At 34.0% G+C, this 17,541-nt stretch overlaps 2 protein-coding genes across 3 annotated transcripts in view; one reads left to right on the top strand and one right to left on the bottom strand.

Moving 5' to 3' along the window:
• Nse4 (SMC5-SMC6 complex kleisin component Non-SMC element 1) overlaps window positions 1-17,541 on the top strand; it is a 44,548-nt gene that overhangs the window by 265 nt on the left and 26,742 nt on the right. The window lies entirely within an intron of this gene.
• Window positions 1-17,541, bottom strand: part of Hex-A (Hexokinase A) — a 33,465-nt gene that overhangs the window by 7,093 nt on the left and 8,831 nt on the right. The window contains exon 1 of one of the 2 annotated variants that reach the window (XM_077431435.1): window positions 15,957-16,050. The exons of the other annotated variant lie outside the window; for it this stretch is intronic. Within the exon in view, the coding sequence (XP_077287561.1) occupies window positions 15,957-15,977 (21 nt within the window). The 5' untranslated portion in view covers window positions 15,978-16,050. Of the gene's footprint in view, window positions 1-15,956; window positions 16,051-17,541 lie in introns of those variants that run through there. 2 annotated transcript variants of the gene reach the window in all.

Raw genomic sequence — 17,541 nt, 5'->3', positions numbered from 1 at the left:
TTGCCGAAACTTTTTTACAAAGGATTTACAACAATGGAGCAATGGATAGCACTGTGACTATCCGGTGTCTAGTAATCATGTATTACTTTAAGATTAACTTAGCAAAAATAAATAAAATATTAATTTAATGCGATAAAACCACAATACCTGTTACTTGATAAAACAGGAAATCGACAAATGACTTCATATCTATAAATATGGAATAATTGTTTTCAAAAAAAAAAGATTAGACTATCTAAAGGAATTGAAATCAAATTTGAAATTTGCTCATTGAAATGGCAATTGTTTATTATTATGATGCCGTGTCATCTAACTACGAGTCGATAGTGCGTATCGTAAACGTGTCACGTTGCGCGCGCTGCGAGTTTGCACATGTGTGAGTGCGACCAACGGTCGCCACTTATATTCTCTTTCTTTCGCACTCGCACTGCAGCGTATAGTCTCATCTCAGGTCGGTGTTCAGATTCTTTCATGGTCGTAGAGAGGCTCGCCTTCCAGCGACGACCGCCATTGGCCAAAATAAAGGCGCGGTCGACATTCTGTTGCGCTCATTCAAAACTCAAACACCCACACACGTTCACTATCTTTACGCTCCCCATGCACACACGCACAATTTTAGGAGCGCATCCTTGTGCCGTTTCGGTCGTTTGCCCCCAAATTCCCGCTATTTCAGGTATACTGTGATACAATCGAATAATCTCAAATTTTGATAGAAATTCAAAAGATTTCCGATAGAACCTTTGAGTCTTGTACAATTGATGCAATTTATTTTGTGAAATTGAAAATGTGTCGCGAGTGACAAATTATATTATGACAGCAAAATGAAGCAGTAACCATTACTCGGTATAAAATTCTCAGACGAAGCTATTTTTGGAACAAAATACGCGCGCAAGTTATTTTAGTCATCTTTGCATCAAAACTGGATCTATATAAATATGTACAGGGACGTCATTTCAGCTTTTCCCAGGGGGGGAGGCAAAATTTTTGACCAGTAAGGATTGACTATCTAGGGGGGGGGGGGGATGAATTATATTAAAAAAAATTAGTGTATATAAAGTACAAAATAATCTTCTGAAAATCTTTCAAAGCAAGACAAATAACAAAACAAAATATATTTGGGAGTTTTTTAAACATTTTTTTTTCTGGGAAAAATTGACAGTGTTCTAAAGAATTTCAATATTCTATTTTTATTGGTTTAGTATTTTAATTCAAATTCATAATAGCACATTAATAAACAATGTGGATAATCCCGTCCAAATCTAGGGGGGGTGGCTGCCCACTCCAGCCCCCCCCCCCCTAAATGCCCTGCATATCTAGTTGTTATATATTGTAAGCGAATACTATCTAAGTAAAATTCAAAATATAATTATTTTGACTAGTCAGTACCTAATTAAATTATTATTTAATTTTATTCAACTATTTGTATTTATGAGTGAGAAGAGAAGAAAAATAAATCGTTGAAAAGAATGATTAAAGTGGTTGATATAATGAAATGAGTAAAAATTTTCAATGGAAATAGACATTCTTTTGACCAGAAGAATGGATGAAAAGTGAATAAGATAATTTAAAAAAGCTTTTAAAAAGTCACAGGGGATCATGGGTGTGCAACGTTTATTAAATTAGGTAAATGACTATTTCTCAGAACGGAGATTAACGTTATAATTCATGGTTTTGTAGTACAATTAAATTTAGGAATAGTGGGCAACAATCAGAAAATTCTGCTTTCCATCCACAAATAAAATAAAGGATAACAAAACAAAATAATTTTTTCTAAAAAATACACACTAAAGTAATTCATGAGCTCTTGTAATAAGAAAATATAATAAAAATTTACAAGAATAATCACGAGGTTGAGGATATCAAAAAATAGTCAAGAAATGCGGTATGCAACAACATATGTATATAAATCTAATATAATATTTTAGTCAGTGTCGGCCTTACACCCAATGGCGCCCTCGGGCAATTTTCCTAAACACTCTTAGAAAAAAATTTCGCCTTTAGCGCTCTAATCTAAAATGTTGTTTGGCTTTTGGCGCTCTAATTTTAAATTTTAGAGCACCTTTGGCGCATCGTGCGGCGCCCTAACTTATTTGGCGCCCTCGGGTGCCGCCCGACCCAGACCCCCCTAAAACCGGCACTGATTTTAGTGCAAGGAGTATCTGAACAAACTGTCAACTGATTTACTTACAAAATTGTAAGTGCAGTTTAGTAAAACGATGTAAATATATTATTCACACACCTATTATGCACGTTTAGGTTGTTTTTTGACATGAATTTAGCCCGCATTTTTAGTTGTTAAAATTAGATTTGGCGCATCCACCATGCATCGTGACCCTGCATTGGTTGCACGTGACCTTTCTGGTTGCCAAGACGCCAAAATTTTAATGTCGTCAGTAAACGCAAAGCATTACCCAATTCTAAACGCATAATACATACATATTTACTAATCAAAGTCTTTTTAAAAACATTTTGAATAATTGTTCGGTGAGTTCTCTTCTCTCAAATGGATAACGATTGTATGTGTTCTATTACACATATATATATTTCCAGCGCTTTTTTTTAATACTATTTATGCATAATACCATATTTGCATTATCTCACTACAAAATTACGCTGACTAATTAAACCACTCATAATTCCAAGATAAAGTTTAGCTCAGACAGCTTGAAAAGTGATATCAAAACCACATTATGGCTGGACATTGTTATTTCAGCATTACGAGAGGTTATCGATTACAAATGACACGCAATAGTTTAACTGCGATAAAATTTGACATTTCACCCCACGCAGTTTAATGGGAAAATAATCAATATATGCATACTGCATTTTTCACTGACGCGTTCACTTTTTTATACATGTTTGTTTATACACTTTTCGAGCGCATAATAAATTGGTGCTCAAGGTATTGTTTTGTGAACTTGTTTTGACGCGTACTTCATTGATTTGTGAGCTTGTTTGACCCTTGACAATGAATTCAATAAAAATCAGGGCGCTCTGTACTGGTTACGATTGTACGTACATATGTAAGTGCGTCATAAGTAGAGGTAGGATAGTCACAGTGCTATCCATTGTTCCATTGTTGTAAATCTTTTGTGAAAAAGGTTCGGCAAACCTTTAACAATGCATTTACAACCTTTGAACAATACGCGGCACCTTCTGGGTCCGGTGACTAGTCATAAGTAAAGGACGGAGGCTAAATTAGGGCAAAATACTTTTGCTATTGTTGACTTAGTCAAAAACCTTTTTTTTCAAGCTTTTTTTTATTTCTTACTTGCAGCTCGGTTAGAACATTTATTGTTATTTGCCGTTTCTCTAATGACCATTCGTCATATAGTTTTAAGTAGTGGCCGGACCCACAGCGCGCCGTTTATTGTTCAATGGTTGTAAATGCTTCGTTAAAGGTTCACCCAACCTTTTTTTTTGGACTCTAGCTTTGTAAATAGAGCCAAACCACCCCGATTCCTGGAAAAAGCACGGTCTCTATCCGCAGTCTAGTCATAAGTAGTCTTCGGCGGTGGAGCGTGCTTTTGGAATAAAAAATGGGAGTTTTGGGGCTATTTTCCAGGAAAGAGGGCAAAGTAGAAAGCTAGAGAGCAAAAAAAAAGGTTCACCATAAAAATGAACAATGGTGCGTAGGGTCGCGCCGAAGCTTAGTCATAAGTAGACTTCGGCGTTGGATTGGTGCTCTTTAAATAACAATAGATTTCTTCATTAGTTAAAAAAGCAAGAGAGCAAAAAAGCGTGCTTGACAATAGTGAACCATTTTTTGTGCGCAAAGCATCGTCCAAACGCCTACCTCTGGTTATAAGTAGAGGTCGGAATCTGAAGGGGCCGGAAACGTGCCGCTTATTGTTCAATTGTTGTAAATGCTTTGTAAAAAAGGTTCGGCAAACCTTTAACAATGCATTTACAATCTTTGAACAATAAACAGCCCTTTCAGATTCCGGGCTCTAGTTATAAGTAGTCACCGGAGCCTGAGGGGGCTGTGTATTGTTCAAAGGTTGTAAATGCATTGTTAAAGGTTTGCCGAATAATGGATAGCACTGTGACTATCCTACCTCTAGTTATAAGTAGAGATCGTATACATGCGGGTGCACTATTCTTAAAAATTGTCAATTTCTTAGAAAAACCAACGGCGTTCAAAGCAAGGGAGCAAAAAAAACTTGTACAAACATATATTTTCTAAGAAATAGTGCCTCGACGATTAGCCGAAGTCTAGTCATAAATGTATGTACTTTTTTACCTAAATATTTGTCTGGTAGCCTGCGCTTATCATTATTTTAATAATTGGATGGGATGTATGAATGGAATTTTGATCTTCTCTCTTCCATTTGGGCCTCACAGGGATGTTTTGTATTTGCGACTGGTTCTTATATGTACATTGGTGCTGGCTATTGATGCAAGACATTCCCTACTACATACATACATACATACATATGTATGTATATGTTTTGCTATTTGATATTTTTACTTTTCCTGCTATTATAGAAATACTGTTTTTTTATGATTAAATATGTATAAATATATTTTTGTCTGTATATGTTTTTACATATGTACATACATCTCGAGCATTGCGGCGTATTGGGGACTCCTGTAATGCCACAATGGTCCAAACTTTAACTTAAATAAATAAATAATATGTAAATTTACATTGTATGTCGTAAATAAGCTCTAGTTATCTTCATTTTGGGAATGATAATATTTATTCTTCAATTACAAAAAAAAAATAATCCCTTTGAAAATGTAAGCAATGCGGTGAAGATGATTTTTTTCAAAACTAGGGATTTTAATGTGTGGTTAAGTGAAAGAAACATTGTTGTGTTACATTTTTAAAGGCGAAAATTTGAATTTCATCAAATAAATAAAGGGAAACAATTTATTTTATTTACTGAGTTATAGCCATACAAAACCATAATTTGAACAAGCTGTGCAAATAGAAGCTTTTAATAAAAATCGTAATATTCTAAACGTCCTTATATCTCAAGTACCTTACGAGTGGACAAATTTCATATTTATGATCAGTGGATCCGAGTTATTTAGTGGCGTTTTTGTTGGGTTTTAGCTCTGTAGTAATTCACTGTTATCTAGGGTAATTTGCAACATTTGTATCAATGTACATATTGCTATTTTTCGCAAATAGATCAACCACTCGTAGAATTCTATTTAAAAACCATCGTACGATTGATAAGCGTTCAAATCGTTATCATTAACGATCGTTTCGTCTTATCTTTCCAACAAAGTTGCCTTTGAATGAAAATTAATCTCCCCTTTCCTAAACTTGACATATTTATTTTAGATCGACGCTAAATTGCCTGGTTCGATTTCAACAACTTCTTAATTTCACATTCGCCAAACGTGTAGCCATATTGGGGACGTATAGTAATCGATTTCAAATATTTCATCAGCAATTCTAATGGCAGTCTACACGAGGCAAAACTTTTGTGACACGGATTGGGAAGGAGGTGGTGGAAAAACTGGAAATTTCGGACTTTGCTCCCTCGACTAGAAATGTTACAATTCAAAAAAGCAGTATAAAAGGACAATGCCACACTGATCCTTAAAATAGACTGTTTGGAGTGGTTATCCTTGTCGGAAGACTGTCGCCAAGACACACCCGGTTGGCCAACGGTTGCTCAACCTGATCAGCATACATGTGTTCGCAGAAAAAAACCACAATAAATAAATAAGCGGAAAAGACCTTGCGCTCTTGGGTTATCGATTCGCCATGGAGTCGTGCCTCTCGAATCCATGTCACTATATTATGCGGAAAGAACCGCATCGACAAAAAAACCATGTTATGTCGACATGAGCTTATCTCACTTGTTTTTTTTTAAATGTTATTTTAATTTATTATCAAAAAAAAATCACGAAGCATAACATTTAAACATGTGCTCAGAATTGAATCGAATGAATCATGATTTTGTTTGAAATTAGCAAAGCAGTGAAATATTGTACCCAATCTCGGCCGATGCAAGTTCTTTTCAGATGATTACTAATATAATTGCAGTCGTATTTTTGTTTGCGAACACACCCACAATAGCACTGAATTAATTTGATACTTGGCACTGGCAAATTTTAATGAACTGTGTTGAAAATGGAATAGAATGCTAGGGAGCGGTATACATTGTATATACATATGTATGTATATTGTCCAATATACAATACAAATATTTTGTTTCATAATGGTGTTGCAATTGTTGTGCGCGATCTATTGTTCATTATTTCTGATTAATGTAAATTCAATGTAAAAGGAGTGAATAGTTTATAATGTAAGCATTTTTTGAAAACTTGTTGTGCTGTAGCGTATTTTTTTGCAATTTTTATTCTTATGATAATTTTTGTGACGGAATACACAACTTTGTGTTTATTGGAAGATAGAACTTATGCATACGGTGTAAATTATTGTAATCCATCACCATGTACAATTATGTATAGCACTGGTCGCCACGCGGGCTACTTTTTGGGTGTACATAGTTCATTTTTTCAATATTATCCTATTGGCCTATTTTTTTCTATATATGTAGTTGTCACAGGTTTTCAATAAAAATATTAATATGTATTTTAATAAAAATAAATTACAATAAAATAAATAAACAAGTATTATGTATTGTAATAAAATAAATCAATAACAATGTAAATATTTTCGTGTTAAATATTGTAGATAGCATCCGTCGTATAATTTTCTGTTTTTCGGGGAGGTTTACACCTATTGTATTTAGTGATAAACATTATTTCGTGTTTGAAACTATTCGGCTCCTTTGAGATTATTATTTTTAAATAAAATGAATATCCCTGCTGGCAGCTAAATAATGTCTTGCCTAGAGAAAAAAGTATTTAGTTAACAGTAATTTCATACAAAAATAGTCTCAATGAACTGGCATAGTAGGTTCAAATATACCAGAAGTATTCATTGCAGTTATTTCCTTTCGAAAAATGCGAGAAAAAAATTAATTTCTGGTATTCATCCTTTATTAGTCGAAAAAAAAGGTTAACGTCCGAAATGTGCTCGAAGCTATGTCCATAAAAAGCCACCGTGGCCACCACTGGTGTACAGGTTGATTGATCGAAGACGTCATTGGTCTACGTACCAGAAAACTTTCCGAGGGAAAACAGAGACGATCCACATTTTGATAAAATATTCAGAGTCGTCAAGGCCTTGAGACATTTTAAAATAAATCACAAAGGTTAAAAATATTTTTTTTTAAATAAAACTACATACATTTTTCTACCTCACATCCAATTTCACGAGTTTCCTTCCAAAAATAATTTCCACATTCGTACAATAAGGAAAATTTGACTTCGTCTAAATAAAATAATAATTCAAAGTAAAAGGAATTGAGAACGACTTAATATCTACATTTGTGTTTTAATTTTAGAATTTATATTTATACAGTTGGAAAAGATTAAGTCGAGGAAATGACATTGAAAATAACCGACCATGATTTCACCAATTATTTAATAAATGTATAATTGAGTCATATGTAATTGAGTATAAGACAAACTTGTTAATCGCATTACAGTTATGATAACCGACCTTCACCGCAATTATATAAAGGAATATAGTATGTAGAAACATTCTAGTAAAGGCCATCATTTAACGAAAACATTGATTCTATTTATTTTTATTTCATTGTATTTTAACTATTGTAAACAAAAAATTCAGGGATGCTAATCATCTAAAAAAAACTCTTTGCTATCAACATATGTAGTTCTTTATGATAATATTATGAACTTTAATCTAATGAGAGCACAAAAAATCAGAAAAATAAAATAATAATATATTTTATTAGACGGAACTATGTATGTATGTATAATATGTATGTACTATGCTAATCATAGCCAATCTAATATTTATAGCGTGTTTATTATTACTTGTTATCAAAACGAAAAATCGATCATATGTCAAATCACCATTACAATTTGAATTTAATATTGTGCGTGAATCTATAAACGTATGTTTATAAATATTTGTGTAATTTGGATAACTTTTTCCCCTAATTTGTTAATAAGCTAACAGAGCTGGGCGCATTTTATTTTATTTACAATTTTGCCATAGCGACATTACAGAATTGCTACAAATCGTTACTATGGCTAAGAATACAGAACTATGGATGCAAAAACAAAATAAGATAAAATAAAATATGAAACAAATAAATCAACACATGAAAACAAATATAATATTAGAACACATTTACGATCTCAATTTAAACAATCTCTCAACCAGATCTACGTATTTAAAGGTCAAACAAATCTAAGACAACAGAAATCTGGTTGAGGAGCTTGATACAGGTGATGAAGTCATCGAATTGGTACGAGTCACAGGAGAAGAGAACAAAGTGCGGCATCTAATGTACCTGAGTTGGTATTGAAGCTCAATTACGCTACATTATGTTGAATTATTTGAAATGAAATTAAACGAAAATAAAAATAATGTAGTTTGAACCTTTTGACGATTTTTATTTAAAAGCGCGAAATTCTATTATCAATATCCAGTTATGACCGGCTAAAGTTTTGTAAGCCAGTCAAAAATTTACGCAATTATCACAATTTAAACACATACACGTGGATATTATAAACACAATTTTCCTTCGGGTCAACCGCGATATCTAAATGTATGATAATAAGGAAAAATCACAAACACTTTTTGCGGAAATTTCCATTATACAGAATATATGTACATACATGCATATGTGGCAGAACATACGTACAAACGTAAAACGTATGTAAATCAACGATAGCGAATAATATTTTTGTAATAATAAAGTACTATGACAGTAACCAGCACTTGACCGAACGATTGTATTTGAAAAGTAATTCTTACATACTTGGCGGATGTTCTATTTCATTGGGTATATCTCGTGTTGCTTTATTTTATAGGTTTATTGACTGTTTATTTCGAATGGAATGATGGAAATGAAACCTTCAAGCAGTCGACGAACTGGCAAAGTGCTCTAATATAATAGCATACGAGAAGTCGTACAAGATAATCACCCGCGGCAATTTCCTCTTGTTCCTACTCACACCTACACAATAACAGTCATGTGTAAAAAATAGGAAATGAAACTACCTGTCAACAACGCATACGTTATAATACTTTTATGTATGCAAGAGGTACAACTATCGACTTGATACAATGAGGAAAAGAGTCGGAAACGCAATATTGCACGTGCCCAAGGTTGAAATGTCACTGCTAGGTCGTATTCGACGAAGTGCATAATTTAACGTCATGTGCAACATTAGATGGACTATCATAAATTGCACAACACTTCCGATTCCAATTGGATCATCCGTGTGGGTGATACAGATGCTGATGATAACGGTCTCAATTATGTAAAATACAAATATTTACATATCCAATCTGTAACCACCGTTATGGACCCAGTGCGTAGTTGGCCCCAAGCTTTTTCAAGAAAGGATGTGCTCAAAACATTTTTAACCTACGAGGAATGGCTGGCCGTGACTTTTAAAACAGGGAACTAGGTATAAAAAAATATATAATTTTAATTTTTGAATTACAATAATCTTTCTTGAAGTATGTGAGTATACTTTTGTCATTTTTGTGCTAAAAGTAATATTCTAAGTAGCCTACTTTTCTTAATAACATCTTGTTTGTTGTTAAAACTTAATCTTCATGATTTATCGAACAATCGAACTAGAATGCAACATTCAAAAGCCTCCTAATTTGTTTCCGCGCACTCCGCACTTATTTGTTCTGAGGGAATTGTTTCGTGAACCGAGTCCTTGCAATATTTGTACTCAGGAAGTTTTGTGTAATATGTATTACACAAAACGATATTATACGATATTATATAAACGATATAAACGATAAACGGTATTATAACGATATTTCATAGACACAAATCAGCATATTCTTAGTGAAAATTCCATAAATGCTTGAAGAGAAGAGTAAATTAAAAAATATTCTGTCTTCGACAAAACGCCTATTCACAACAATTCGCCAGTACTGCGAGGGGAACATAATTGAGACGGCGAGTCCGTGCAAGCGAACGACGCCACGGACCATACCATAACAATTCACCACCACTACCACTTCCACAGGTAGGGCCGATTCCGGTTTCTGAACTTCGCTAATCCAAGTGAACAATATTTATATTGACAACGATTTGAATTGTTGATATTGTTCAATTTCAGGCAAAATATTTTGGGGTACTACCTTAGTCCTTCTAGTCCAATGACGGCATATATTTCTACGAGTATGTATTTCAATATACATATTGTACTTAGCGTATTTTGTATTATTCCTCATATGAATGAGACTCATTATGAGATAATTAAAATAGTGACTAATAGAAAATGTGTATTATATACAATAACGCAACCAACGTATCACATGACGATGACATATTATCATTTGTAGAGGAAACTATTTTAGGAGTTCGCAACTTTGCGAAAACAGTTTCGTAAAGGGAATGCTGCGCGTCAATGTGCGCTAATAATTTTACAGATGAATGCACGTAAATAAACAATATGACGCAATCGTTACATGAGAATGTCTATCTGTGCCAGGAGAGTGAACTTGAATGAGTTGGCAAAGGGGGCGCCTAATCACCAAAAATAGAGTAGACACGTGCTTGTTTACTTTTTTTATGCGAAGTTAAAACAAATCATTACAAAATTGAAGTTGAAAAGGTAGAAAAGTTGAAGAGACAGAAGAGGAGTTGACGATGCAAGTGCATCTAAAAATGTTTAAAGCACGAAGAGAAAAGGAATGAAGGAACACTCTTTGTTGTGTTTATATCGGGTGACACGATACGAGTAGGGAAGTCAAATCACTCGACTTTTGAGTACCTGGGTAGTGAGATTACCTACTTATGTAAGAATGTATATAGGAAATTGGCGGAACTAGCTATCAACTCAAATAATAAATCCTTACCCAAAGAGGTACTCGTACTACCCGAAAACTCAAAAAATCAAGTAATTTGTCATCCCTGGCACCCACACCGAGTTCCCTTATTTAGTGCACTCGTATCGTTTCAACCCAGTTTTATTTATTGACCCAATTGAGTTTTGCCGCAGTGGTATAGTTGATGGCGTGGAAGGAACAAGAAGTACATATGTACATAATGGCTATACCGACGTATTCATTGTATTTTGTGTCATTAAAAAAAACCGACGAATTTTCGCGCGCATTTTTCTTTAGTCATGATGACTTTGATTGGAAAAATACTTATATAAACGGCAGTAACATCAGCTGCTATTTTTCTTGACACATTTTAGGGAGGTGACTGAAAAAATATTATAAGGAAATCTACATCTAGCGACTTAATTATAGCTATTTAAAATATAATATAAATATAAATAAAATATCCATATCCGGTAGTAAAGAAGAAGAAATAAAGATACGTATGAAATTAGGATGGAATGCATTTGGATGAATGATTAAAAAAAAAAGACACTTTGCCTGAAGAAAAAGATCTTCGATCAATGTGTTTTTCCAGTGATGACGTATGGATGTGAAACTTGGACATTGAACGCCAAGATGCTACATATTTTATTTTATTTTATTTTAAAAAATCAATACCACAGAGACTTGACAGGTTGCCCCAAAGCGTCAATGTGATTTTAATACAAATAATAAAAATCATAAAAATTACAAAAAAAACATCATAAAAAAAATAATAAAAATCATAAATAAAAAAAAACATAAGAAAATAATAAAAATCATAAATAAAAAAAAAAAACATCATAAAAAAATAATAAAAATCAAGTAAAAAATATGTACACAAAATAAAAACAAAGAAATAAGATTGAAAAATTTATATCGTGCTATTTAGGATGTGTTCCACCAACTCAACATAACTGGCATCGAATAGGTCCAAGTAATGTGCCAGTAAGTTAAGGAGTCGAACAGCTCTCGAGAGGGGGGAGTTCATGAGCACGTTTGATTTAGCCCTAATTGGTAAAAATATATCATGTTTTCTTAAAACTCTACGATTTTCCGGGGCCCAGAATTTTAGTTTCTCCAGGATAGTGGGATTGTGAATCTCTCCTCTAAGTAATTTTACGAAATGTTTCCCAAGAAATAAATCTCTTCTCTTTGCCAGGGAGTTGAAACCCAAAGATCCCAAGAAAATATAAGTGTGGAACGTTGTATGTTTGGTATAACGAGGAAAGACAGGAAGCGGAATACGTGGATAAGAAGTATGAGAAAGGAAGTGGATATAGTAGATAGAGTGAATAAATTGAAATGGCAATGGGTGGGTGACGTGGCTAGAAAAATGAACTGAAAGACCAAATAAGTACTACAATGTTACCAGACAGAATGCAAAAGGGTAAAAGCAAGGCCGCAGGGAAAATAGGTAGACGAAATTAGGAAAATGTGAGGGGTGAAATGGATGAGAGTTGCGCAAAACAGAGACGAGTGGAAACGTGTAGGAGAAGCCTTCATCCAGCAGGTAAATGACTAGATGATGATGATGATGATTTAAAATATAAGAAAAAAGACGACTGAATCACAATCGTAAAAAAATACAATAAATTTCAATAAACTGTGATTTATTTTTATTAAAATGTCAATCATATAACAACTAGTGTTCGTTAATAACATTAATAAGAAGTCAATAGAATAATGAAATTTCTATAAGAATTGCACAACCCGTCTACGACCGTGATTTTCTTCGATCAATAACAAGAATAATAAATGTAAAAAAATAAGACTTTTTTCAGTGGAAAACGTTTATGAACTTTGCTACTTTGTTTTTTTGGACGATTCTATGTATTTGAACATTGACACAAAACTAGCGACGCATACTACTTAATAGTTGTGAAAATTATCGCAGGAAACATTCACGATAGCGCGATAACTGCTGGAGATAATGAAATTGTTATTAACGAACATGCGAATACGTCATTTGGTGGGGTAAAAAATAATTAGAAATATGTATGTTCTACGACGTGTCGGTTAGCTCGTTCAATACGTTCACTTCTAGGAACAACCAACCACTTGTCTCAAGGAAAATATTAAATATTGCTCAACATGACCGGTTTAGAAAGGATTGATAGTGAGTACGATAGCACTCGACACTGCTCCAAAACAAGGCTGCTAAAACTATACGTATAGCAAATCGCACATTCCATTTATTATTCTTCGATACCGCATTCATGGTAAAATATGTGGTATTTCGCGATGCAATCTTTTGTATATTTCTTACATTGTAAAAATTACTATGATATTGATTGATGCCCAATTATTCTTTTATTCACACTTTGATTGATATTTGATTGATATGTATAGTGGGATTTCAATATGCGATCGAATGGTAATGCAATAATGCTTGATTAGTGATAAATATACATACATACATTCATATACAATAGTCTGTAACTTGGACATTAAACGCCAAGATGCTACACGAGGTCCAATACACTCAACGAAGTATAGAAAGCAGTATGCTCAGCATACCGAGGAGAGATAGGAAACGGAATACGTGGGTGAGAAGTAGTCGATAGTGGAGAGAGTGGGGAGATTGAAATGGCAATGGGTGGTTACGTAGCTGGAAGAACGGACGAAAGAAGTGCTCGAATGGTGCCCCAAAGAATGCAAGGAAGACCACAGCGGAGATGGGTGGACGAAATTAGAAAAATATGTGGGGTCAGATGGATGAGAGTTGCGCAAAACAGAGACGAATGGAAGCGTGTTGGAGGGGCCTTTATCCAGAAGTGGATGGTGAGTGGCTGTAGATGATGATGATGATATATGTAGTACATACGTAGAAATTTTCACTTATTATATTTGTATATTGAGGAAAATTTTGTGGTCTATTAGGTTAATTGAATTAATAATTATTGGATGGCTAAAAAGTCAATGTTCAAAATATTTTTCATTTATTTTGTCTGTTGTCTATTTTTCCAGAAAAAAATTTGATTGACACTGAAATGTTTTTAATTTTCAAATGTATTAGTTTTCCAATGGAATTTTGTTCATAGTCAGTGTGTGGAGAATATAATGCATAATTCAATTTTTTTTTTTCAAAAGTTTGAGAGACTTTCAAATCAAACATTGCAAAACGGCATACGTAAACGTTATTTAGCAGTCGTTTAGCAAACAAGCTTATACATACATATATGTATCGTATATAAATAAGGACTATGCAAAATTGTCTCTTTCAAATTGAATGGTTTCGTCACGTATTGGGGACTACTGTACATACATACTTATTGTAGATTAAAATAGCAGTTCTACATATATTAATAAAAAATTGAAGCCGGTTAATTGAATTTTTATCAAGAAATTCCTTAGATAAAAGCTATAAAAATGGAATAATTCAATTACTTTGTTTTATTGTGTAAAAAAGAGGTATTCTTATCTGCTCTTCAACGGAACTACGTAGTCGGCTTGGCACGGTTTACGATATACATATAATACACATATACGTACATATATACATACATATTTTTTTATGTATTGAATATTATATAAATGCGAATTCTTCGCTTTTTGCAAAGCAAATGAGAGAATACGTCACTATCGCTGTGCAAAAAACAACATACGTGCATCGGTTGAACGTTGATCTCTTTCAAGGGTAAAATATAAATACATGCAATATATACTGGTTTGAAAATCTAGCCGTATATGTTAATCGATAAAGGATTAAGCGATTAATCGCAAAAATAGAAAAGAGTTGACTAAAAAATTGTATTGTTTATAAAGAGATTGTTTGGTTTGTTTCATTTGAACTTTGTATTTGTGTTTTCATTCGTACCAAAGAGCACGATTTGATAATTTCGTCTCGCCTCGGTATTGGAATTAAAGACATGCAAAATATCCAACGTTTATTTTGGCACGGAAAGATAACAGAAGAATATTGGGACGTATTTTTAATCACCACTTGAATACATAATGTAATAGGCGGGCTTAAATTAGGACTTTATAGGATTATATTCATTTGATTTGTCTGATTAAATTGTAATTATCACAGCATGGCACGTGCCAACTGAAAGATTATGCGCATCATTTGAATATATGTATGTATTTTTCTTTGAATGCACTTCATAAAATATTCATGAATGATATTATTACAACTAATTCCAATTAGGATTGCAATACCGGTTTTAACAAGATACATCTCGATAAAAATCTCGAGTTCGAATTTTCGCATGATCACAAAACTTCATCTATTGTTACTACGTACATAGATAAAGTAAAAAATCAACAAAATTTGCCCATCAGTAGTTACCGTTAGTTATTTTATTGCAAATTAAGTGCATATACAGACATATTATTGCATTAAAATCAATGCAAACGGCGTATTGTGGATTAGGTAGTTTGGAATTTGTTTATTTTCAGTATTAAATGTCCAAAAGTAGTGGCTGATTTTGCGTAAGAGTAACACACAGACCAACCAAATTAATGTGATCAGACGGTTGTTTTAATTAAGATCCAAACTTTAAATCCAAATGTAACGGTTAAAACATATTACATGGATATATTAATTATTATGAAAGGACTTTTGGAATAATGTCTTATAAATACAAATGGAAATGTATTTATATGACATTATCCACCTGACATTTATTTTTAATTAATTATTTTTTTAGGTTAACGTTTTTAGGAAAAGTAACCACATACAGTAATCTATCCACTATTTTTTTTCATTTACCAGTAAATATCAGTATAGTAGTGTGAAAAATTGTGTACCGTTTACCGGTATATGAAATTTTACAGTAAATTGCAATCCCTAATTCCAAGTCGGCCCGTATATCTATCTAGTGATCGTATCATATCAAAATCGTGTACACTCAACATTTTATGTACACATATGTTATAATTGGCAAATAAAAGTTTGAGAAGCGACACCTTCTGCTAATTCTAACCAGCTGGTTTGTGCGTTGAGCAAATATCGAACGGAGTCGTGTATTCGGAACACGTGTAAAAATGCACGTGCTACGTTAAAAGTGACAACAGAAGGGGAAATGTGTACGAAGCGTAAACTTACGATATCCCTGGCTTGTCGCATGTTTGGCGGCAACGCAGTATGACCCAGAAAGAAGTACACAATGGAGACGAGCGAGCGTCGCCAGAACCAGCACGATACTGACTACGAGGTCCGAGGAGTTGTGGACCGTGGAGTGTGAGGAGTGAGGAGTGTGTCGGGGTGGCGCAGACGCAGCTCATTGCAAGGTCACCTTGACGACACACCCCCAAAAGAGGAGGTGGGTCGGGTGAGGGGCGCGGCCACCCACCGATGACGTCACGAGCCGAGCCTCCAGATCGACTTCATCGTCTATGCACTCCCCCGCACACACATAACATCCCCATTTCACTTCCGTGACGTCACCATTCATACCCCTTTTCCTCTCCCCTTTGCATTGCACTAAACCCACGCGGTTGCAATTTTAAATTTGCTTCAGCGCGTTCGAGATAAATAAGCGGTGTGGTGTATTTTTAAAACATTCATATTTTTAATGGTTGATTTTCGTTTGCTTGCGTTGGCCGCATCTGATTTTGAATTAAATTTGAATTTTTATTTAATAATAGCTGAACCCGGCATTCGTTGCAATGCCACAATAGCGCATGCAATTCCCGTTCCCGTTTCGATAAGTGAATGTTTCAGTTTCAAATTAATACCTAATAATCAAAAAATTAAATTACAGTAATGATATATTCTTTTTCGGATATGTTATGTTTATTTATTTTAGCCTAACAATAATTTCAAATGTGGCGAAGCGAACACATTTGAAATTATTGCGTTGCAATGCCACTCCTGTTTTCCTGTTCCCGTTCCCGTTTTTGGGCGATTTTTTTTTACAGAAACCAATGCGGGCATGCACACAATAACTCACGTAGGTTTCATCGCAATCGGTTGAATGGTTTATGAACGCATACGTGACGAACAGAAAAACAAGCAGATTTTTATTTACATATATAGATTACTATCAAACCTACGCATTATTTTTTCTTGTTTTATGATGCATGATGAGTAAAGCCCGGACCCTTAGGGGGCCGTTTATTGTTCAAATGTTGTAAATGCATTGTTAAAGGTCTGCCGAACCTTTTTTACAAAGCATTTACAACAATTGAACAATAAACGGCACGCTTCCGGTCCTACCTCTAATTATGAGGCATAATGAGTCAATATAAAGCTACGTTGTATTTGCTCACAAAAAATATGTTTAACTTGTATGTACATACATACATATTAGGGCTTCCAACACAGAAACTGATTAATTGGTGAAACCGCTTTTGTACATTGTCGAAAACCGGTGAAATTCGCTAGGTTAACCGGCTAATTACAAGTAAATTTATTGGATGGAATATATGCAGATATTATATAAGAAAAATATTCAATAAATTCAACACCTACATATGTATTTATTATTCTAAAATGTTAACCGACATTTCTTTAATGGTTCATACACGCCAATAAAATCTCGATCACGGAACATCTGGGACCTTAAAATTCCACCCATCGAAAGTTACGCACGTGAACTATCTTATTAACGAGAACTCGATTGCCAGATATTCTGTATTTTCGATTTCCGTGGCAACGATTGTTGTGTGCACGATCGCAATGTGTGAAA

This window comes from Arctopsyche grandis, chromosome 5 (genome assembly GCF_051622035.1).
Source record: "Arctopsyche grandis isolate Sample6627 chromosome 5, ASM5162203v2, whole genome shotgun sequence".
NCBI lineage: Eukaryota > Metazoa > Arthropoda > Insecta > Trichoptera > Hydropsychidae > Arctopsyche > Arctopsyche grandis.
This window is presented reverse-complemented; position numbering and strand designations above follow the sequence as displayed.